Below are 25,544 nucleotides of genomic sequence, written 5' to 3' on the forward strand. Positions count from 1 at the left end.
GTGACTCTCTGCTTTGAGGCAAGTCAATCCCAAAATGGCGTGACACTGCCGTATCCGGGATGTGGAATAGCACCTGGGGAGCTGGGGGGTTGCCGGTGATGTGGAGCAAGATGCAGCAGTGGAAGAGGACTCGGACGAGGATGTTATGGAAGAGGATGGAGTAGGAGGAGTAGAGGAGGTGGCAGCAGGCCTGCCTGCAAGTCGTGGCGGTGTCACCAACTCCTCTGCAGAGCCATGCATCCCATGCTTGGCAGCTGTCACCAGGTTTACCCAATGAGCAGTGTAGGTGATATACCTGCCCTGACCATGCTTTGCAGACCAGGTATCAATGGTCAGATGGACCCTTACCCCTACACTATGTGCCAGACATGCCATAATTTCCTTTTGCACAATGGAGTAAAGGTTGGGGATTGCCTTTTGTGCAAAAAAAATTTGTCCGGGTACCTTCCACTGCAGTGTCCCAATGGCTACAAATTTTTTAAAGGCCTCAGACTCCACCAGCTTGTATGGTAAAAGCTGGCGGGCTAGCAGTTCCGATAAGCCAGCTGTCAGATGCCGGGCTAGAGAGTGACTTTGAGACATTGTCTTCTTGCGCTCAAACATCTCCTGTGGGCAGATGAGCAGGAACTGCTCAAGGCGAGAGAAGGAGAGGCGGATGGTTGAGAGGGGGCAAGGAGGGCAGCAGTGGTTGACCTGGCTGAAGATGCTGGACCAGGAGGAGGATGGCGGCTTTGACTTTGTGTGCTGCTTGTACTGACGTGTTGATCCCATAGGCGTTTGTGATGTGACATCATGTGCCTTTGCAAAGCAGTTGTGCCTAGGTGGGTGTTGGACTTCCCACGACTCAGTTACTTCTGGCACAGGTTGCAAATGGCCTCGTTGTTGTGAGAGGCAGACACACACAAAAAATGCCACACTGCTAAGCTCTGCGATGACGGCATTCTGGTGGTGGCAACAGCATGCGTTGATTGGTGTCCCGTCTGGCTGACCCCGGGTGCCGATGCATGCTGTCTGACTGTGCCACTAGCTCCTTGCGACGACCTCCCCCTGCTTCCAACTCGTCTCCTCCTCCTCTCTGTCTCCCCATCTAAACTTTCCCCCTCTTCTTCTCTTCTAGCTGGCACCCACGTGGCATCCATGGACACATCATCAACATCCCTCTCTTCACATCCCTTGCCGCCAGATCCACGTCCACTTGTGGGACTGTGCGGAAGAACCAGAGAGATCTCCCTCTAAATTTTGTTAAGATGCCTATTCCCAAGGGTGAGTCCCGTGCCCTCACCCATGATAACCTGTTGCTGGTCAGGTATAAGGATAAGAGGGGTGTCCTTATACTCACCACTATTCATGGGAACGGCAGCACCCCTGTCCCTGTGGGAGGTACCGTGGGACCGGTCCTCAAGCCCGATTGTATTCTGGAGTACAATCGGTATATGGGGGGAGTTGATCTCTCAGATCAAGTCCTCAAGCCATATAACGCCATGCGGAAAACACGGGCATGCTACAAAAAAGTTGCGGTCTACTTGGTACAGGTTGCCATGTACAACGCTTTTGTACTATCCCAGTACGCTGGCAACACAGGGACATTCCTCCAGTACCAAGAAGAAGTCCTAAGGTTCCTGATCTTCGCTGACCGGGAAAGAGCAGGCCGGACTTCCCAAGGGTCTGGAGTTATAGGCGCCAGAAAAAATGCAGAGACGGAAGGACACCACCTATCAGTGCAACACTTGCCCCGATAATCCGGGCCTCTGCATAGGCTGCTTCAGGGAGTATCACACTTTCATGGAGTACTAATTTTTCCCTTTTCATTTCAATTTTCCATAATTTGAACAATGTACCAAGTCCAGAGTACATTCAAAATTGTTAACCCCATAAATCACTAAATTGCAAAAAAAAATCTGGAAAAAAAAACCTGATAAGACCTCTGGGGGTGTTTTTTCAGAAATGGGTCATAGGTCACTGACTCACTATCATCGGGGACTTTTTATGTTGCCTTAATTGCGCAGCGCTCTCTCTCCACCTGAGCGGGTGCGCATTTTAGGCAACTGGTTAGGGACGGCCACACACATCACATTCCCAGAATGATGATTCAGAGCATAGGGTTTGGGGAGGGCATAGTTTTTTTTTGTTTTGGCTATGCTCTGGGTCATCATTCTGGGAACATATGCTGTTTTATTATTTTATGATTTATAGTTTTCTGGCCCACTGTACCCCATATTACGGGCCTCTGTACCCCATTTGTCTACCCCAGTTACGGCCCGTTGTCCCCCATAGTGTTCCCCTATTTTAGGGCTCAGTGCTCCCCCCATTAACGCTCCTTGAGGAGGGGTCCCACATCCTGGCTGCTATAATAAGCTCAAGGCCTCTGACTGACCTCCCACTCCAAGACCTGGTGTGCACCCACGGAGCGAAAATCATCAAAAATCAAGGTACCGTATATACTCGAGTATAAGCCGAGTTTTTCAGCACGATTTTTCGTGCTGAAAACACCCCCCTCGGCTTATACTCGAGTGAACTCCCCCACCCGCAGTGGTCTTCAACCTGCGGACTTCCAGAGGTTTCAAAACTACAACTCCCAGCAAGCCAGGGCAGCCATCGGCTGTCCGGGCTTGCTGGGAGTTGTAGTTTTGAAACCTCCGGAGGTCCGCAGGTTGAAGACCACTGCGGCCTTCAACATCATCCAGCCCCCTCTCACCGCCTTTAGTTCTGAGTACTCACCTCCGCTCGGCGCTGGTCCGGTCCTGCAGGGCTGTCCGGTAAGGAGGTGGTCCGGTGAGGAGGTGGTCCGGGCTGCTATCTTCACCGGGGAGGCCTCTTCTAAGCGCTTCGGGCCCGGCCTCAGAATAGTCACGTTGCCTTGACAACGACGCAGATGCGTCGTTGTCTAGGCAACGGCTCTATTCCGGGCCGGAAGCGCGGAGAAGAGGCGCCCCCGGTGAAGATAGCAGCCCGGACCACCTCCTCACCGGACCACCTCCTTACCGGACAGCCCTGCAGGACCGGACCAGCGCCGAGCGGAGGTGAGTACTCAGAACTAAAGGGGGTGAGAGGGGGCTGGATGATGTTGAAGGCCGCAGTGGTCTTCAACCTGCGGACCTTCGGAGGTTTCAAAACTACAACTCCCAGCAAGCCCGGACAGCCGATGGCTGCCCGGGCTTGCTGGGAGTTGTAGTTTTGAAACCTCTGGAGGTCCGCATGTTGAAGGCCGCAGTGGTCTTCAACCTGCGGACCTCCGGAGGTTTCAAAACTACAACTCCCAGCAAGCCCGGACAGCCGATGGCTGCCCGGGCTTGCTGGGAGTTGTAGTTTTGAAACCTCTGGAGGTCCGCAGGTTGAAGACCACTGAGGGCGAATGATGAGAAGAGGATGATGAAGGGGGGGGGGGTGTGGGGATGATGAAGGGGGGTGGGGATGATGAAGGGGGGGGGTGTGGGATGATTACAAGGGGATGATGAAGGGGGGATGTGTGGGATGATAAGGGGATGTGTGGGATGATGACAAGGGGATGATGAAGGGGGGATGTGTGGGATGATAAGGGGATGTGTGGGATGATGACAAGGGGATGATGAAGGGGGGATGTGTGGGATGATGACAAGGGGATGATGAAGGGGGGGATGTATGGGATAAGGGGATGTGTGGGATGATGACAAGGGGATGATGAAGGGGGGATGTGTGGGATGATGACAAGGGGATGATGAAGGGGGGATGTGTGGGATGATAAGGGGATGTGTGGGATGATGACAAGGGGATGATGAAGGGGGGATGTGTGGGATGATAAGGGGATGTGTGGGATGATGACAAGGGGATGATGAAGGGGGGATGTGTGGGATGATGACAAGGGGATGATGAGGATGTTAATGACGGGTCTGGATGATGACAGGGGGGGATGAGGTATTTCCCACCCTAGGCTTATACTCGAGTCAATAACTTTTCCTGGGATTTTGGGTTGAAATTAGGGGTCTCGGCTTATACTCGGGTCGGCTTATACTCGAGTATATACGGTATGTCCTTACTCCAAAAAAATGTATTTACAAATTTGGGGGGGGGGTCTTTTCTGCTATTAACCCTTGTAAAAATGTAACATTTTGGAAAAAAAAAAAAAAAAAACATTTTAGTGAAAAAAAATATATATTTTTTTACATATGCAAAAGTCGTGAAACCCCTATGGGGTATTAAGGCTTACTTTACCCCTTGTTACGTTCCTCAAGGGGTCTAGTTTCCAAAATAGTATGCCATGTGTTTTTTTTTTTGCTGTTCTGGCACCATAGGCGCTTCCCAAATGCGACATGTCCCCCCCATTTCAGCAAAGTTTGCAAATGTGACTCTTTCTCTTCTGAGCATCGTAGCACCCCTGCAGTTCACTTCAGGTCCACTTATGGGGTACCTCCATTCTCATAAGAAATTGGGTTACAAATTTTGGGGGGTCTTTTCTGCTATTAACCCTTGCAAAAATGTGAAATTTGGGGGGAAACACACATTTTAGTGAAAAAAACACAAACATTTTTTACATATGCAAAAGTCGTGAAACCCCTGTGGGGTATTAAGGCTCACTTAATACCTTGTTACGTTCCTCAAGGGGTCTAGTTTCCAAAATGGTATGCCATGTGGGTTTTTCTTGCTGTCCTGGCACCATAGGGGCTTCCTAAATGCGATATGCCCCCCGAGCACAATTTGCTCTCAAAAAGCCAAAAATTACTCCTTCTCTTCTGAGCATTATAGTTCGCCCATAGTGCACTTCAGGTCCACTTATGGGGTACCTCCATACTCGGATAGAAAACCTTTACATTGCACAGATCTGGGATTGCACAGATCCCTCAACATACAATGGTTTCAACAAACGATTGTTCATTTGGAACGGATTAATATTGTATGTTGAGGGATACCTGTATAATAAACTAAAACTTACATAAATTGGGTATCTTTGTAACTGTATGGACCTGCAGAATAAGGATAAGGTGTATTTTTTACCGAAAAGTGCACTGCGTAGAAGCAGAAGCCAAAAATGGCATTGTTTTTTCAATTTTTTTTTAACACATGACCTGCATATTGACCTATGGGCTTCTTGCTCAGCCCCCATTTATAAGAGGGTCAGCCATTACAATCACTCTCTACCAGCACAAGATCTCTGAGCTCTTCTACCATCACTCTAGCTGTGGAAAAGTGGAGACCAGATGTCTCAGTGCTAGTGTCCAGCTACCTGGAAGGCCTCAAATCTACAGTCACTTCAAGTAAGTCAAGTCTGTGTCTGCTGCCACTTCCTACAGTCTAGTCAAGCCTAAAGTCAAGAATCTACAGTCTGTTACAAGTATAATTAGTCCCAGCAAGCTGCTGGGTCCTTCCGTGTTTCTGGCCAACTCTCTGGGATTCTGGCCGAGCTGTAGAGACTATAACAACTGTCTGACCTCAGTAAAGCCTCCGTTAAACCATAACCCGGTCGTGCACTAGCCATTGGGATAGTGGAGATATCATTTGGGTGGTTCCTGATACACCCCCAACCCCTCCCCCCCCCCCCCCCCCCGCAAAAGAGGGGAAAAAAAACACTCTGGCGTAACAAACATTAGGGGTTAATAACACCTTGCCCCTGAGGTTAATACCATCCACCTACACCGCTACACCCCGTGGTCCCGCCATTCATTGTGGTTCACCACACTACCACTAGAGTGGTTACTATGCTTCCTGGCTGACCAAAACATCAGCCAGGAACCATAGGAACTGAGAAGTGGTATGTGGTCATCATCTGCAGAACCACTTCTTTATTGGGGGCATCTTGCTAATTACTTTAATGTCCATCTGTTGTCTGTTCCATTTGCACAACAGCATGTTAAATTCATTGTCAATCAGTCAGTGGCATACCAAGGGGGGGGGGGGGGGGGGGGCGGCCCGCCCCGGGTGCCACTCACAGGTGGATGCCAGGGGCGGACTGACTGGCCGGTCCGATTGGATGTCGTCCAAGGACCCGACCGGGTTAAGGGCCCACCACCGCTGCCGCTACTGAGGATCCGGGACACTCCCCAGATCCCCAGAAGACATCGCTGCCTTCTCCGGTATGTGTGATACACAGCTGCAGCTTACACAGAGGAGACATGACCTCCGTGCCCACGCAGCACGCAGTACAGGCACTGATGACGTCACTCATCGGCACCTGTACTGTGTAGGGGAGAAGACGTGGGCCCCTTCTGCTGAGGAGAACCATGCGTGGGACATCAGGTGAGCATACATATATATTTTGTTTAACTCTGCATATACCTATACGGAAGAGGGGGAGGGGGGTAACTCTGCATATACCTGTGTGAAAGAGGGGGGGGGGATGTAACTCTGCATATACTTATGGGAAAGAGGGGGGGGGTGTTTCTCTGCCTATACCTATGGGAAAGAGAGGGGGGTGTAACTCTGCCTATACCTATGGGAAAGAGGTGGGTAACTCTTCCTTTACCTATGGGGAAAGTGGGGAGGAGGAGTAACTCTTCCTATACCTATAATGAAAGGGGGGTAACTCTGCTTATAACTATGGGGAAAGGGGAGGAAGTGGGGTAACTCTGCCTATACCTTTGGGGAAAAGGGGGTGGTAACTCTGCCTATACCTATGGGGAAAAGGGGGGTAATTCTGCCTATACCTATGGGGAAGAGGGGGGGGGGGGGTAACTCTGCTTCTACCTATGGGGAAGAGGGGGGTATCTCTGCCTATACCAATGGGGAAAGTGGGGAGGAGGGGGTAACTCTTCCTATTCCTATGGGGAAAGGGGGGTAACCCTGCCTATAACTATGGGGAAAGGGGAGGAAGGAGGGGTATTTCTGCCTATACCTATGGGGAAAAGGGGAGGGTAACTCTGCCTATACCTATGGGGAAGAGGGGGGTAATTCTGCCTATACCAATGGGGAAGAGGGGTGATAACTCTGCCTATACCTATGGGGAAAGGGGGGGGGGGGTAATGCTGTCTGTACCTATGGGGAAAGGGGGTGGGGGGACTCTGCTGCATATACCTAAGAAGAAATGTGGGTGAACTCTGTTTCAATAATTATTGGGGAGAGGTTTTAACTCTGCTGCCTATACTGATGGGGAAGGGGGGGTTAAGTCTGCTGTCTATACCTACAGGGAAAGGGGGGGGGGGTAACTCTGCTATCTATACCTACAGGGAAAGGGGGGTTAACTCTGCTGCCTATACCTACAGGTAAAGGGGGAAGCGGGGGGAGTACCTAACTTTATACCTGGATGCCTGACTACTTACCTACATACCAGGCTATCTAACTACCTACATAACCAGCTACCTAACTATGTACATTCCTGGCCTACATGGCTGCCTAACTACCATGCTAGCCCCCTACCTACCTGGCTTGTCACCTAACTATAAATCTGGCTTCCTGATCTACCTACCTAGTTTCCTATTTACCCAGCTACCTACCTGTCCTTTTACTTTGAAGGACACCAAGGAGGGCATTATTACAGTTTGTGGGCCTATAGATGGAAAGATTGTGTAGAGGAGGGCACTGAAACAATGCCCTCCTCTACACAGAGTCTGAGTCTGACATGTTTGTCCTGCAGATGTTAAGAAATTCCCATGGCGGTCTTATCCAGACCGAGAAGATGTTGCAGAACTACAACCCCCAGCATGCCTAGAAAGTCTCAGCATACTGGGGGTTGTAGTTTTGCAACATCTGGAAGGGCACAGTTTGGAGATCACTAAACAGTGGTGTCCAAACTGTAGCACTCCAGATGTCAATTCAAAGCATGCCAAGACTGTCCAGGCATGCTGGGAGTTGTACTTTGGCAACATATGGCCCTTCAGTTGTTGCCGAACTACAGCTCCCAGCATGCCTGGGCAGTCTTGGCATGCTTTGAAGTTTTGCAACATCTGGAGGACTACAGTTTGGAGACCACTACACAGTTGTCTCTAAACTGTTCTCCTTCAGTTGTGGCATAACTATAACTCCCAACATGTCCTTCAGCTGTCTGGGCATGCTGGGAGTTGTGGTATTGCAACAACTGGAGACACACTAGTTGGGAAACATTGTATTTTTCCTAACTCAGTATTTCCCAACCTGTGTGCCTCCTTCTGTTGCAAAACTATAACTCCCAGCATGCACTGACAGACCATGCATGCTGGAAGTTGTAGTTTTGCCACAGCTGGAGGCACACGGGTTGGGAAACACTGAGTTAGGAAACATACAGTGGTGTGGAAACACTGCGGTATTCTGTTACTCAACTCAGTGTTTCCCAGTCCCAACCAGTGTGCCTCCAGCTGTTGCATATCTACAACTCCCAGCATGCACGGTCTGTCAGTGCATGCTGGGAGTTGTAGTCCCCCACCAACCCCCTCCCCAACATTAATGTACAGGGTACATTCACACGGGCGGGGGTTTACAGCATGTTTCCCGCTAAAAGTTTGAGAGAAACACACTGTAAACCTCCGCTCGTGTGAATGTACCCTAAAAACACTACACTTCACTAACCCAAAATAAAGAGTAAAACATTACATATACACTACACCCTTACACTGTGCCCCCCCCAAAAAAAAATATATATATAAAAAAAACGTCTTGTACGTCAGATTTTAGAAAACGGAGCCTACAGCTGTTGCAAAATAAAAACTCCCAGCATTGCCCGACAGCCATTGACTGTCCAGGAATGTTGGGAGCTTTGCAACAGCTGGAGACAACCTGTTTGGGGAAAACTGACATACAGTATTTTTAGTAGAGGAAACAAGTGTAATGCTTGCATCCAGGTCCACCTCTATGAAAATCCCTAATTTAGGCCTCAAATGCACATGGCGCTCTCTCACTTCGGAGCCCTGACGAATTTCAAGGCAACAGTTTAGGGCCACATATGGGGTATTTCTGTACTCAGGAGAAATTGCGCTACAAATTTTTGGTGGCTTTTTCTCATTTTACCCCTTATGAAAATGTAAAGTTGGGGTCTACACCAGCATGTTAATGTAATTTTTTTTTGTATAACTCTTTATTTAAAGAATATTGTATTTTAATACAGAAGAAAAATACGACATATGTACAGTGAGCATGAGCACTTTACAATATATAAAGTGAAATTTGCAACCTTATATATAAAGGAGAAACACTGTAGAGATGAAGTAGGAGGAGAGAAAGGGAAAGAAAGTAAAATGAAAAGAGAAATAATGATGAAATAAAAAATTTAAATAAAAAATAAAAGAAAGACTATAAAATAAAGAGAGAATCTCGCATGGCCATGGCGCATCAGTGGTTATTCAGAGAATCATCATAATCCTCCCAAAGCCTTCATATCTTCTGAAAGAAGTGTAATTATTATTATTTTTTTTTCTACACCAACATGCTGGTGTTGCCATATACTTTTCATTTATATAAGAGGTAAAGGGAAAAAAAGACCCCCAAAATTTGTAACACACTTTCTTCCAAGTACGGAAATACCCCATATGTGGGCATAAAATGCTCTGCGGGCGCACAACAAGGCTCAGGAGTGAGGGCGCACTATGTGCATTTGAGGCCTAAACTGGTGATTTGCACAGGGGTGGCTGCTGATTACAGTGATTCTGAAATAAACGCAAACAAATAAACACCCACATGTGACCCCATTTCGGAAACTTCCCCACTCATGGAACGTAACAAGGGGTTTGGTGAGCATTTACACCCCACAGGTGTCTGACAGATTTTTGGAACAGTGGTCCGTGAAAATGAAGAATGTAATTTTTCATTTGGACAGCCCACTGTTACAAAGATCTGTCAAACGCCAGTGGGGTGTAAATGCTCACTGTACCCCTTTTTTATGTTCCTTGAGGGGTTAAGTTTCCCAAATGGTGTGTCATGTGGGGTGTTTTTCGCTGTTCAGGCACCATGGGGTCTTCCTAAATAGGACATGCCCCCCAAAAACCATTTCAGCAAAATTTGCTTTCCATAAGCCCAATGCTGCTCCTTCCCTTCTGAGCCCTCTAGTGCACCCGCAGATCACTTTACATCCACATATAATATATTTCCTTACTCGAGAGTAGTGGAGTTTCAAATTTTGGAGGACATTTTCACCTATTACCCCTTGTGAAAATAAAAAAATTGGGGTAATATCAGCATTTTAGGAAAAAAAAAATATTTTTTTCATTTTCACGTCCAACTTTATTGAAAATTCGTCAAACACCTGTGGGGTGTTAAGGCTCACTGTACCCCTTGTTACGTTCCTTGAGGGTTGTAGTTTCCAAAATAGTATGCCATGTGGGGTGTTTTTTTTTTTTTTTTTTTTGCTGTTCTGTCAACATGGGGGCTTCCTAAATGCAACATGCCCCCCAAAAACTATTACAGCAAAATTGCGCTACAAATTTTTGGTGGCTTTTTCTTCTTTTACCCCTTATGAAAATGTAAAGTTAGGGTCTACACCAGCATGTTAGTGTAATTGTTTTTTTTTTTTTTTTTTACACCAACATGCTGGTGTTGCCCCATACATTTCATTTTCATAAGAGGTAAATGGAAAAAAGACCCCCAAAATTTGTAACACACTTTCTCCCAAGTACGGAACTACCCCATATGTGGGCGTAAAATGCTCTGCGGGCGCACAACAAGGCTCAGGAGTGAGAGCGCACTATGTGCATTTGAAGCCTAAACTGGTGATTTGCACAGGGGTGGCTGCTGGTTACAGCGGTTCTGAAATAAATGCAAACAAAAACAACCACATGTGACCCTATTTCGGAAACTTCCCCACTCATGGAACTTAACAAGGGGTTTTAGTGAGCATTTACACCCCACAGGTGTCTGACAGATTTTTGGAACAGTGGTCCGTGAAAATGAAGAATGTAATTTTTCATTTGGACAACCCACTGTTACAAAGATCTGTCAAACGCCAGTGTGGTGTAAATGCTCACTGTACCCCTTTTTTATGTTCCTTGAGGGGTGTAGTTTCCAAAATAGTATGCCATGTGGGGTGTTTTTTGCTGCTCTGGCACCATGGGGTTTTCCTAAATGTGACATGCCCCCTAAAAACCATTTCAGCAAAATTTGCTCTTTAATATCCCATTGTCGTTCCTTCTCTTCTGAGCCCTCTAGTTCACCCACAGAGCACTTTACATCCACATATGAGGTATTTTCTTGCTCGAGAAAAATTGGGTTACAAATTTTGGGGGATTTTTTCTCCTTTTACCCCCTTGTAAAAAAAAAAAAAAAAAAATAAATATGGGTCTACAAGAACATGTTAGTGTAAAAAATGCAGACTTTGATTTTTCTCCTCCACTTTGCTGCTATTCTTGTGAAACACCTTGTTAAAGTAGAATATGTCACGTAAAACCAATCTCGGAATCAGAATGAAAGGTAAAAGCATCTCAGAGTTATTAATGCTTAAAGTGACAGTGGTTTGAATTGCAAAAAATGCTCTGGTCCTTAGAGTCAAAATGGGCTCGGTCCCCAAGGGGTTGAGGGGGTGTAATTGGGGGGAAGGAGGGGGTGTAATTAGAGGGGGGGGGTGCCAAACAAATGGTCCGCCCTGGGTTCCAAATGCTCTAGGTATGCCCCTGCAATCAGTGTTGCTTCCTGAGTGGACAGTGGGATTTCACAGAAGTGTCATTGATTTGGAGTTACATTGTGTTATTTGAGTGTTCCCTTTATGTTTTTGAGCTGTGTAGTTCTTTGCTTTTGGGATGAAATGAACATAAGAGAACTGATGAAGCAGATTGCCTCACACTATTGTGCCTAACACATGAGATTCCACTTATATCCCTCCAAGTAAACAGGTACCAGCCCATTAATCTAACAGATTTGAAAAACTGGAAGCGCCTGGAAATGTTTTAGATCTAAAAGTTATAACACAAATATCATCCGGTCTGGATGAAGCCTCAGAAGCATTTACTGCATTCACAATGAGGACTGAATCCATCAGCCTCATCTCCTGTCCTCTGGGGACCTCTAGTGGTGGTTTGTAGTATAGTTTCCATCTGTCTTCACGTAAACTCACTGCCAATCTTCATATCCTATTAACCCCTGCAGTGACCTTTCAGGTGTTTTGTCTTTGATCAGTTCACTTTGTTGTTACATCAGTAATTATTCTATTTAGAAACATTATAATTGAGGCTTTGAAGCGCTAATATTAATCATCTGAACAGAATAGAAAAAATATATAGTTTCCCACCAAGGATTAAACCGAGATCTCTCTAGTGTTGCTCGCGAATATTCGCAATACGAATTTTATTCGCGAATATCGCATATTCACTGATATAGCGCTATATATTCGTAATTACGAATATTAGTTTTTTTTTTGTTTTTGTTTCACAGTACACATCACAGTGATCATCCCTCTCTGCTTCCAACTTGTGTGGTGTAAATAAGGCTCTAATACTACTGTGTGAGACTGGTATGCGAATTTTCGCATATGCAAATTTGCGCATATACGAATTTTGTATGTGCTAATTTTCGCATATGTTGTTTTTGCATATGCGAAAATAAAACGAGAATATTCGCGAATATATGACGAATATTCGCGAATATATGACGAATATTCGTCCATATATTCGCGAATTCCAATATGCCCTATGCCGCTCAACACTAGATCTCTCCTGTATCGACGGGATCCCGGTCGGCGGCTGTAACCATCAGTCTGTGCACACGGTTGGTTCCCTGTGTTATTTCATACATTTTATCCTACAGCCCAGTACACACTACTGATCTCCGCACAGCAGCTTTATCCCCTGTACATCTGATCAGAGGAGCCGCATCATCTATTTACTGGATGTTTTATTGATTTGCATTTCTGCCTTTTACCATCCAGTGATCCAGTTGTATTTTACCCCTTTTATTTGTTTTCTATTTTTATTACATTGTACATTTATTGTTTATATGGATATATAAGAAAGTTACTGTCAGTTCTAGTCCCAGGAAGATCTCATCCCCCATAGACCCCTGATCACACCCAGCAGATTATTACCGCAATAACAATCAGGGGCCGGAGGTCTAGGAGAGAATTTCCCGGACGATCTCTGCAAATCTATAAACGATCAGGTATAATCTCCGTCCATCTTCCTCTCTTCTCACTTTATTGTTTCACATTTTATATGGATGAAGAGTAAAATATCGGGAGAAGCGATCAGCAAGATCGGGAAATCACTGTCCACGAGGAGCCGATAGATACATGGGGGGGATGAGATCTTCCTGGGACTAGAGATGGCGCAGACCCTCCCTGTAATGTGTCTGATCGATTGTTTCCTGCCCAGTCTGTTCGCGATCAGATCTGATGGTGGGAATATGTATAAAGGACTGAACTGATAAGAGATCTGATCGTTTCCGGGAGACACAAGGACCTGAATCTCACGATTTGTATAGATGTCCCGGCATCTAAACGGAACCGCAGAAAAGCTACGGGAATCCCGGCGATACCGATCACCACTGTGATACTTATATGTCCGGTCAGTGCAGGAGACACAATTACTTATTCTGCCGTTACCATATGACGTATATATACGGTACTGATGTAACCTGCAGTCAGATTATATATCACAGACCGCGATCCCGGAGCAGCACAATATATACAGTATAAAGCGGCTGCACCGGTATAAACTCGGTCACAAATAAAGATAATTGTAGCAGATAGAAGCCCCAGCTCTATTATAGACAATGTGGCGGCTCTTAGAAGAGCCTTTGGGGTGACAGCAGGAGGCGGAGCAGGTTACTTGGCGCTGGTGTACTTGGTGACTGCCTTGGTGCCCTCGGACACGGCGTGCTTGGCCAGCTCTCCAGGCAGCAGCAGGCGCACGGCGGTCTGGATCTCCCGGGAGGTGATGGTGGAGCGCTTGTTGTAGTGAGCCAGGCGGGAGGCTTCCCCTGCGATGCGCTCGAAGATATCGTTGACAAAGGAGTTCATGATGCCCATGGCCTTGGAGGATATGCCGGTGTCAGGGTGGACCTGCTTGAGCACCTTGTACACGTAGATGGCATAGCTTTCCTTCCTGGTCTTCCTCCGCTTCTTACCATCCTTCTTCTGAGTCTTGGTCACGGCTTTCTTGGAGCCTTTCTTGGGCGCTGGTGCAGACTTGGCGGGATCAGGCATTATGATCAGTCACAATAATCCTTCACTAGAACAGAGAGAATAATGATGCCTCCTCCTCCCACCGCAGCCGTATTTATAGGCAGCCCATGCAAATGAGAAATGCTGTCTGCTCGCTGTTCTACTGGAGGAGCAAATCATGTGACCTGTGGGAGCGTCATAAGCCCCACCCAGTGCAGTTTATTGGTGTCTCGTTAATTCTCGTCACCATTGGCCGGATTCAAATCTACCCAATCACAGGAGCCGGAGGGCGGAGCAGAAACCTATAAAAAGCAGCAGAAAGGAAATTACGGTTACATCACAGAAAGGCTTCTTTTGAGCGTTTTAGGTTTTACTTATCATTATGTCTGGACGCGGCAAACAAGGAGGGAAGGTTCGGGCTAAGGCAAAGACCCGCTCATCCCGGGCAGGACTCCAGTTCCCCGTCGGTCGTGTGCACAGGCTTCTCCGCAAAGGGAACTACGCCGAGAGGGTGGGCGCCGGTGCTCCGGTCTACCTTGCCGCTGTGCTGGAGTATTTAACTGCTGAGATCCTGGAATTGGCCGGTAACGCCGCCCGGGACAACAAGAAGACCCGCATCATCCCCCGTCACCTGCAGCTGGCCGTGCGCAATGACGAGGAGCTGAACAAGCTGCTGGGTGGGGTGACCATCGCCCAGGGAGGCGTCCTGCCCAATATCCAGGCCGTGCTGCTGCCCAAGAAGACCGAGAGCAGCAAAGCGGCCAAGAGCAAGTGATCACCGCTTATCCCAGATCATCCCGAACACCAAAGGCTCTTCTTAGAGCCACCACATTGTCTCCTACAGAGCTGGCGCCGCTGATCTCGGGTGTGATAGGGATCTGGGCTGTTATAGGGACTAAACAGAACATCCGGCACATTTTATCTAATATAGGACACCGTGCGGGTTGTGCAGAATGTAGTTGGTATGTGAGGGGGTAATTCTCTTTTGTAACTACTACGCTTTAAGATTGTTCTCACGATGTAGTTTACGGATCCTCCACAATAGACAGGACCGCAGTGTAGAGATGGCGCCCCCTATACTGTAGCCTCCTGTGTAATGGAAGCTCCTGAACACATCGGATCTCCAGCCGCAATACACAGCGAGGCTTCCATCCAGCCGATCAGGGGTCATCGCTTCTCCATCGCTGGTTACATAAAGATCCCGGCACTCGCTGTATACAGTGCCCGGGAATAATCGCCCCAGAGATCAGCCAATAAGCGCTCAGTATCTGGCTATAAAACTTATTTTCCCGCTCATTCTACAACTATCGCTGTAGAATGAGAATAATGAATAAATAAAAATATAAATGACACAAATATAATTAAGAATAAAATGAGGGAAGTTGTAGTAAACTAAATATTCTCAGCTGGGTCGCTCGGAGTACAATAACATTGATCATGAAACATAATAGTCATCTCAGAGCCCTTTAGCTACTAGAATTATTGGTTAAAATAGATAGTAATCACATAAACATTAAATACTTAACCCATTATTGCACTAATAAAACAGACAGCTCAGAATTTCCTTCACTTCACCGATCTGTTATAAAAAGTAACAATCCCGCTAGATTTTGTTGTGATTTAACGAATGAGACACTAGGAAAAACTTTGTTACTAAGAAAATGTCTCAATATTAATTCCAATAAAGAAACATGAAACACCATTTGAATAGTTTTGGTTGGACACGATGTATGATATCGCACTGTGTGTATGCTACCAATTAAAATGTGAGTCCTATGCGCAATATTCGTAAATTATAGTCCTGAACTAATAGTAAAAGGCCGGTGTACACTCACCGCTCACCCTATCTCGGCTCAGCTTGTGAATAAATCGGCCGCGCATGGAAGCCTGAAGGGGAGAGATCGGTGGGGTCTATTTTAACCAATAATATTAGTAACCACAGGGTCCTGAGATTACTTTTATGATTCATGATAAATGGTGTGTGTGTACGTATATTATATATATAATTTTTTATTTATTTTTTCTCTCTCCCCTGTAACTTTCCTCACACTGACACGCGTTATATCCAGATCGGGAAGGATTTCATCAATGACGGGCCCAGGAATCTCTCCCCCCCCACTAAGACTTCATCAGGTCTAAATACACGGTGATCGCTGACAAGTAAAATGGATTGTAAAACAACCGCACGGTTAGTGTTCACACTGGGCGATCTCTTGCAGCAGAGTGACATAATATCGGAATTTATTACATTAAATAACAAAATGACAATGTATAAAATACAGGATAGCTTTCCCCGCCGCATTCTCAGCAGTGTCAGGCTGCAGGGTGTGATCGGTATCAGGTCTGGAATAGGACAGGGACGACCCCGAATTCACCCACCATTGTGATGTCAGCCCCGGACATAGTGTCCCCTCTCCTACCGCATCAGCCTCACTAGAATCCCCCTGATCGGCCCCAACAGTTTCCCATCCGCCGCCTTTTTCTTCCTATTTACAGAAACCAGAGGAATGTAGTCACGTGTACAGGGAAGAGGACGAGACAAAGGGAGAAACGATCAGAAGAGGAGCGGGAATTTCAAGTTAACTGCGTTGATCATCCAATGAGCGAACATTCGTGTCTATAACTCCACCTAGAGTTAACCCTTTAGTGTCCGCTCGTTTCCCCTCTATGCACCAATTACGATCCCAAGTGTCGGGAGACTGAAGCCAGCAGCACCGATCACACACAGGCGCATTACACTGCGGGGGACACGATCTACATCACTATAGTAACTGAACATAACTCAGCACTGAGGGTTAACTGTAGAGGACAATCCCGGGATCCTGCTTATGAGGACAGGCGGAGTATAGGAGCAGAACAATGGAGAGGATCAGGAATCAGCTCGTTCTATAGATAATTTGGTGGCTCTGAAAAGAGCCTTTGTGTTGTATGCGGGTCCCGATTAGATCTAAGCTCTCTCCCCACGGATCCTGCGGGCCAGCTGGATGTCTTTGGGCATGATGGTGACCCTCTTGGCGTGGATGGCGCACAGATTGGTGTCCTCAAAGAGTCCCACCAGGTAAGCCTCGCTGGCCTCCTGCAGGGCCATGACCGCCGAGCTCTGGAAGCGAAGATCGGTCTTGAAGTCCTGGGCGATCTCTCTTACCAGGCGCTGGAAGGGGAGCTTCCGGATCAGCAGCTCGGTGGACTTCTGGTAGCGGCGGATCTCACGGAGAGCCACTGTACCTGGACGGTAGCGGTGAGGCTTCTTCACCCCACCAGTGGCGGGAGCGCTCTTCCTGGCGGCCTTAGTAGCCAGCTGCTTGCGGGGAGCTTTCCCTCCGGTGGATTTACGAGCGGTCTGCTTTGTCCTGGCCATGATTCTCTGTACACGTACACAGCGGAGAAGTGATGAGAAGAGAGGAAAGAGCGGAACATTTATACTCCTGGTCTCATCCCCATTGGCTCATGTAAACCCCACCCCTGCATCCCATTGGCTGATTCTTACAACCAATGAGCCCGCCAAAATACATGTGACGTCAACAATTGATCTTTGTTAGAAAGAGGCAGGACCCATCCTCGCCCTATTCTGCCCTTCCCTGCGGATTGTCGTAACTCCCGATAATAGCGCCCTCCCCCGTGTCCCCTCAGACATGATGCGGTACCGCATTTCGGGTGTTCACACTGATTGCCTGCCGCTCCCCTATATTCAGACTCTATTCGGGACTGCATGACTTTATATAGTAATAAAACTAAGCAGCAAACTAACCCTCAGGATGGGGGAAATAATATGTGCACAACCTATTACCCAAAGGGTTACATTTATCCCCCAATGTCTGGCAAGTCAATAATTTCCATAATCCCGTTTATCCTTAGGGCGTCTATCACAGCAGTGTAAATCCTTATAGTTTATACATAGGATCTACAATGTGTTACAATAGTGACACCTGGTGGAGAGATTTATAATCTTTTTGTTGCCGATTTGTAACAATATTTATACTTCCCCCAAGCGCTGACCCTACAAGTGTTACAGCGGCAGAAAGATACAATGGTTGGTTACAGATCAGACTCAGCTGAGTGTTCATAAGGGGATCTAGAATTAGTAAAGGCAGATGTATTGGGATTGATAAAATATAATAAAGTGATGATAATATAGAAGGGATTTATATCACTGTATTATATCCTTTATGTATCCCGGGGGTGACACGGGCATTGATCGTACAGCTCTGTCTGGAGGAGGTGGTGGCTCTGAAAAGAGCCTTTGTGGGATAAGTACAGGACGAGTCTCCCGATTATTTCTTAGCCGCGCTCTTCTTGGCTTTAGTCACCTTCTTAGCCGGGCTCTTGGCAGCTTTGGGTTTGGCCGCCTTCTTAGCCGGGCTCTTGGCCACCTTCTTAGGAGCAGCCTTCGGCTTCTTGGGGCTCTTGGCCGCTGCAGGCTTCTTGGCTTTCTTCGGGCTCTTGGCCGCTGCAGGCTTCTTGGCTTTCTTCGGGCTCTTGGCCGCGCTCGGAGCCTTCTTTGGCTTCCTAGGGGATTTGGTCGCTTTCTTAGCTGCTGCAGGTCTCTTGGCCGCAGCCGCCGGCTTCTTCTTGGCCGCCTTGTCCTTAGTCTCCTGCTGGTTCTTGTTGATCTTGAAGGATCCGGAGGCGCCGCTGCCTTTCACCTGGAGCAGGGTTCCCTTGGTCACCAGCCCCTTGATGGCCAGCTTCAGGCGGCTGTTGTTCTTGTCTACATCGTATCCTCCGGCAGCCAGAGCCTTCTTCAGGGCGGCCAGAGACACCCCACTGCGCTCCTTAGAGGCGGACACGGCTTTAACGAGCAGCTCGGACACGCTGGGACCGGAGGGTTTGTGACTTTTCTTGGCGGCCCCTGCGGCTGATTTCTTCGGCTGCTTCTTGGATTTTGCGGCCGGTTCGGCGGGAGGAGCAGCGGCTGGTGCGGTTTCTGCCATCTTAGAAATCAAAACTACAGAAATATCGTGAACGATAAATGCTGAGACCGGAGCTGCTGGCGCCTCTTATATGTACAGCGGCTGCGCAATGATTGGCTGCTGAGATGTCACCGTCCGGAGCTGCTATTGGCTGACACAGAGAACAGGCCCCGCCCCATCCCGTCTGGACCCGGCCAAAGTTCCGCTACAACCTTGTGCTTCCCTGCCCGGGATAAAAGATCTTTACCGGCTAGAACCGGACAGGAGAGATCCCCTTCTCCGTGTCTTCCTCCTCCCCAACATCCCCCCTAGCAGTTTATACCCGTCACTGGCGGAGGTGCCGGGGAGGAGCCGGGAGGAGGCCCCGGGATCTCCGTCACAGTCTTCCCGATCTGCACATCACTGTGTATCCGGGAAGATAAATCTGCTGCTGGGGATCGTTCCTTCTATTCCCGGCACCGGTCACCATCACACGGATCTTTAATACAACATCTACCGTCCAGGAAGCTGATTGTACGATGCGGAGACGATCTGGAGCTGCTGAGAGCCCCGGAGGGTAACACAGGCGGCGCCTCCGCTCACTGCCAGCTCCCTGTCCTGATATATAGATATAATACGGACAACGTGTCCATTTACTGACCCGGAGATGATGGGGGGAGTTGTCTACAAGTAGATGTGATGACTGTTTTCTCCTTCATCTTCCTTACAGCTTCCCGACCCATAACACCCGCAGATGTCTCCTCATGTCTGCAGAGAGCACTTGGCCCGGGTGCGGGGGGGAGGAGGAGGATTTGGACCTAGAGCTGGGGCTCCTACCCCTGGGGATATTCTCTCACATCCCGGCTGTGCAGGAGGTCAGGGGGAAGGGGATACAGATTCTCCATGATGGGGAATTATGTGATCTCCCTGTTGTTATTCTTTGTAATCTCCAACGTGTTTTGAAGCCACCGGGCAGGAGCTGTCACAGCTGATCCGGCTTCGGGGAGTGTTCGGGCCGGGAACTGAGGAAGGAGATGCCGCAGTTATAAGATCTGATCCGGTCCCCGACTGAAGCTCTGGAAGTAGAAGTGGTCGGGTCGGAGGATCGTGTCCGGGCTGCTCAGCGGTGAGAAAGGAGACAGTGATAGCGGGAACCGGCAAGGACAGAGCGGAGGGAGCGGAGAGCAGTGACGGGGGTCAGAGGGGCTGAAGATGGAAGGAGAAGTGAAGAGAACAAAGAAGTCAGAATCCTGATCCAGATACAAGAGACTCCGTATTCTCTGTAGGATCCTTCCACCTCACAGAATGTCTTCTATCCCCAGATCCCTCGTCTGTTAAGTGATGACCCCGAGGATCCTATTGTGATTTCTCTCACAGATTATCTCCATTACAGGACCTGCTTGTATATTACCAGGATGACATCGGGGATTCTTATATTGGTTGTATATATGGTCCTGATAACAGAGAACATTATACCTGGGAGAGAAAGCCCTATCCCGGCCGCTGCACTGATACTTCCATGTCATATTTGTATTCCACACAACAATTGTATGAAGCCAGCCCGCCTGCTGAATCCCAGCTCCTGTGCTCGGGAAAGGTGGAGAGCCGCACAGCAAGCATCAGACTGCCGACATCCAAGAGGAACTCCAGCCCGGGCGGACAATAAAACTCTTCTTTATTATCTTCTAATTAATAATGTAATAAAATATTATGTTTACCTTATACAATGCACGGAATTATAATGCATCATATTAATATAAATGGTTTATATAGATAACAATGTGAATTCATACAGATGTAACAGGTAAGTCCACAAACTAGACTCCACCCTACAGGTTCGGAACGGGATATAACACGGTATAACTCTCTATAACCATAAATCCTCCTGTCTCTGATAGAATGATGTCATTTATACTTCCATTGTAAATGTGCAGATGGACCGATGACGTCACGGCCCATGTACATTAGGGACATGTCACCTACTGTGTTACAGAATGTCCATGTCATGTATTATATAGATGACACCAGACCACAGCCCATCCACAACGGGGCAACATTATAAAGTAATAAATTCTTTGTTTTGTGCAGTCTCTCCAGGACCAACACATCTTATTCACTCTTTATGATGGACTCCTGTCTGTTAGTTTCCACGTTGATACATTAGTTATTTATTCATTTGTTTATTCTTATTAATACATTGTTGTTACATTGTATACTTTTGTAACTCCCCTTCCTGCTCTCAACGAGACTTCTCAGGAGAATTAGGGGTTAATGAGCAGAGACTGTAATAGAGTAATGGGCAGTATAGAGCTTTACCTCCAAGACGTGTATGACGTCACTATAATGTTATATCGTCTATACATAATAATAGATAGGAATCTTCAATTCTGTAATAGATCCCAGAGATCATCACTGAATAGACGAGGGATCTGCGGATACAATTCAGTCTGTGAAGGATCCTACAGAAAGTCCGGATCGTCTTGTATCTGGATCAGGATTATTACTTTCCTTCTCAGAATCTTCTCCTTTGTTCTCTTCCCTTATTCTTCATCTTCAGCCCCTCTGACCCCCTCACTGCTCTCCGCTCCCTCCGCTGTCCTCGCCGGTTCCCGCTATCCCTGTCTCCTTTCTCCCGCTCTCTTCTCACCGCTGAGCAGCCCGGAGATCACCCGCCGACCCCACCATTTCCACATCCAGAGCTTCAGTCGGATCATATCTTATACCTGCGGCATCTTCCTCCTCTCTTACCGACCGAACACTCCCCGGAGCCCGTGTATTTTCCTCCAGACAGCAGAGATCCTGAAGAGAAGGAAGCGCCATCATAGTCTGGTGTATTTGGGGAATCCTGTTGGGGTTTACTGGGGCAGAACAGGACAGGAGCGCAGATATACTGAGGGATTAGAGCCCAGGATGTAAGGGGAGGAGGCCGAGGGTTTACAGAAGTCTTGGGGCGCATTGCCAATCATGCATATCATCAGGAGACACTTTGACCTCTTAATTTTACCCCAAAACCTTTGAATCGATTATTAAAATTTAGCTTTTAAATACTCATTACATACACTGTAGTATAACCTGCGTTTTATATAAAACAAATTAGAGTGGGTGAGAAATGTGTATGTGTGTGTGTGTGTGTGTGTGTGTGTGTGTGTGTATGTGTATGTATATATATATATATATATATATATATATATATATATATATATATATATATATATATATATATATATACACACACACACACATACACATTAAAATGCATATGCCTTTGTCCTAGATCCTCAAGAAGAGACACAAGCTCCCGGCTTGACTATATTCTCCATATTAGAGAGCCTGGTATTGTGGTGTTCATATAACATCTAGTTGTATCTATTTGCGCCTCTGTAACAATTTTAGTGTCAGTTCTTGAGGAAATGTAAAGACTTGTTACAATCTGGCAACATGCAAAGGTTAGAATACAAAGCTCTCACCACCAGGTGTCGCTATTGTAACACTCACTGTAACTGATTTGTCTATCCTGAAACTGTAAGAATTTCGTGCAGTGACTGATAGAAAATATTTATTGGAAATTATTAATATTGATTAACCAGAAACATTGTGCTGATTTTAACCCTCTACTCTACTTAATAGGTTGTGCACATATGAAGTTACTAACCCATTCTGAGAATTACTGGGCATTTTGTTCGATCATGGGATCACTCTACTGTACTGCCCCATGTATATAGAGATTGGAAATAGTGAAGCAGATAGAGCTCCGAGGAATTGTAGGCATAAAGGAGTCTGTATCCGAGGAGCGGGGAATCAGTGTGAACGCCCGGGACCCGGCATCGTGTCATACATGGGGGGCGCTATCATCGCTGAGGATGGGCCCCGCCGCTTCAGAACAAAGATCCATCACAGATGTCTCATGTGTTTTGGCGGGCTCTAGTTTGTATGAATCAGCCAAGGGGAAGAAGGGGTGTGGTTTACATGAGCCAATAAGGATGAGACCAGGAGTATAAATATTCTGCTCTTTCTTCTCTTCCCATCACTTCTCCGCTGTGTACGTGTACAGAGGATCATGGCCAGGACCAAGCAGACCGCTCGCATCCCGTCCCACCGCTGCCCCGTCCTCCCCTGCCCGGGCACTCTCTCCTGCTACCCGCCCCACCCAGCCTCCTTTCTCCCCTGGCTCAGCAGCACCTAAACCCCCTTCAGCTGCTGGCGCCCACTCTTTGGAGGATTTTCCTTTGCTTCCTCCCCCAGGTACCATACAGAGGAAGAGGAAAGGAAGGGACAATACATCAGATGAGTGGGGGGCGGAGTCTGGCCGCGGACTGGTATGGCTGTGCGAGTCTGAGCGCTCCTGCCTCGCACCTCCTGAGCACCCTTTTATTCCCACTTTATCTCACCAGGAATGGTGAAAATTGGTCGCTATATACCTGGTGACCCACCTGCGATGCCTAAACAGAAAAGCCAAGCAGCTGTTACGACTTTCTTTGCTAAACGCTGCGACCGGTCTCATGCACGAGCGCTCAAGATGGCGCCTGATCCCACCACACGCTGTAACCCTGAAGAAGAAGGAGGCCAGGACAGCGATTCAGAGGGCGGCAGAGTGGAGGCTATTACGCCAGCCTTCTTCAAATCATTCATGAAGAAGGCTCTAACACAAGCCCTGAAGCCAGTGAGAGCGGACCTGGCGGAAATCAAATCGGAGGTTCGGGCCATCAGCTTTCGCACGGAGGCCCTCGAGTCGGCATGCACGGAGCTCGCCACACACTCTGCTGCACTTGCCACCAGAACCGAAGCCATGGAGACGCATGTCAATAATGCCCTTACCTTGATCGAAGACCAGGAAAATCGCAGTAGGCGGAAAAATATTCGCTTCAAAGGACTTCTGGAATCCTGGGCGCCTGATGCGCTGCCTAAAATTGCCCGTGAGATCTTTGCTGGATTGCTGGGGGACGAGCGCGCTGGCTCCATCGTCATAGAGCGCATTCACAGGGCCCTCCGGCCTCGGCCGAAGCCAGCTGAACCCCCAGGGATGTTATCTGTGGTCTCTTGTCGTTTGTGGATACTGCTGCCATCTTACAAGCTGCGAGGGAAAAGAGACCCATCCACTACGGAGCAGATGACATTTCCCTATATCAGGACATTGCTCCTACTACGCTGATGAAGAGACGCATCATGCGCCCCCCTCCTCGAAAAACTCTGGGAGAAAAACCTGACGTACGCCTGGTTGTTTGGTTGTTCCCGTTCGGGCTTTCGGTTCTAAAAGGAGGGAAGATGATCACCATTAGGACCCCTGACGACCTGCGGAGCGCCTGGCGAGTCCTGGACATCGTCCCTGTTGAGGTACCATCGTGGATGCCGCTGTCAGATCATGTGCCGCTCCCGCAGCTGCCGAACTTGGGAGAGTGGAAGATGGTCGCTCGCTCCAAGTCTCCGAAGCAGAAGAAGACCCCGGTGAAGACGCCTGCCCCAGAGGGTTGAGATAAGTAACCCCTTCTGACTTTTTTGATGGCCCTCATCTCCAGCCTATATGGATGGCTGACCAGTGACTTTTCCTGATTGATGCTGTAACTAGAACTCTCCTGTTATTTTGTTTTGCCCACCTTGCCTCTGCGTGGGGGATTGAGAGAATTTTAGTGCCCGGGATTGCAGCGTGGATACGAGGACTTCACCCTGTCTCCTCACCCCCCCATCGCCCCCCCTCCCTGACTCTCCTGCCCCATCCCAAATACCTGGTCTGCATTGCTTGAGATGCACCGGGCAGATCCCTGGCATGGAATGCCCTGGCATTCCGAGGAGCCACCGATGAAATCCCACGGACGGGTGACTGCTACTGATCCCTCCTTCATCTAGATCGAGATTTTCCTAGCCCTGAAATTCGGCATGGTGACCTAGTTACTGTCTGGCCCTTTCACTGTTGGTGGCCAACAGAGCTTACTTTATCTCCCTTAGGTGTTATATCTGTACCTCTACTATTACCTTTATCCCCTATTCATTTCGCTTTTCATCATCCATGCATCATTCGTCTCCCTTCCTCTTCTCTACCCTTTGCCCACTTAATTCTACCTCTGCCCCCCCCCCCCTTCTCTTCTTCTCACCTCGCTTTCCATCCTTTCTGAAAGCTGCACCATCCCTTCGCCTTCTTATCCCATCACTCTTACATTCCCATTCTCCTAACTCAATTAGTCCTACCCCCCCCTCCCTACCTCCTTCTCCCCTTACCTACCCTATAGTCTGGGAGGCCCATAAAGCCTACATCAGGGGGATCTTCATCGCCTGGGGCTCAAAATTGAAAAAGACATACCAGAAAGAGATAGACACTCTCCTACTTAAAATAGCTAGCTTAGAAAGATTACACAAGACCACATGCACTGGCCCCGTCCAGGATGACCTACGTTCACTCAGGGAACAATTATTGTCACTCCTAAACTATAAATCCTCTAAGGCATATCTTAACTTTAGACACCGCTTGTACACTCATGGTAATAAAGGAGGCAAGCTCATGTCGTCCCTGCTTAAGAAAGCTAAGGCGAAACAGCATATCCACCATGTTAGGGACGAACGGGGCGACTCTTGCACCACAACTGAGGCTATTGCGGTGGCTTTCCAGAAGTTTTACTCTAAATTGTACAATTTAGACGCCACGATAGATTCCTCTACACCTGTAAAACGAAGACCTCACTCATTGAGGACTTGTTACAACACCT

General features: G+C 47.8%; 3 protein-coding genes across 3 annotated transcripts; 1 reads left to right on the forward strand and 2 right to left on the reverse strand.

Moving 5' to 3' along the window:
• Positions 1-13,141: 13,141 nt before the first annotated feature.
• LOC130303990 (histone H2B 1.1) lies at positions 13,142-14,002 on the reverse strand. Its single transcript, XM_056551878.1, has one exon. It carries the CDS (start codon positions 14,000-14,002, stop codon positions 13,622-13,624), a length of 381 nt encoding a protein of 126 aa, XP_056407853.1. The 3' UTR covers positions 13,142-13,621.
• A 340-nt stretch (positions 14,003-14,342) lies between these two features.
• LOC130303988 (histone H2A type 1) lies at positions 14,343-15,085 on the forward strand. The gene has a single exon (XM_056551877.1). The coding sequence runs from the start codon at positions 14,343-14,345 to the stop codon at positions 14,733-14,735; it is 393 nt and encodes a 130-aa protein (XP_056407852.1). The 3' UTR covers positions 14,736-15,085.
• A 3,126-nt stretch (positions 15,086-18,211) lies between these two features.
• LOC130303987 (histone H1B-like) lies at positions 18,212-18,913 on the reverse strand. The gene has a single exon (XM_056551876.1). The coding sequence runs from the start codon at positions 18,889-18,891 to the stop codon at positions 18,232-18,234; it is 660 nt and encodes a 219-aa protein (XP_056407851.1). The 5' UTR covers positions 18,892-18,913; the 3' UTR covers positions 18,212-18,231.
• Positions 18,914-25,544: the final 6,631 nt, after the last annotated feature.

Source organism: Hyla sarda, unplaced genomic scaffold (genome assembly GCF_029499605.1).
Source record: "Hyla sarda isolate aHylSar1 unplaced genomic scaffold, aHylSar1.hap1 scaffold_1253, whole genome shotgun sequence".
NCBI classification, from domain to species: Eukaryota; Metazoa; Chordata; class Amphibia; order Anura; family Hylidae; genus Hyla; species Hyla sarda.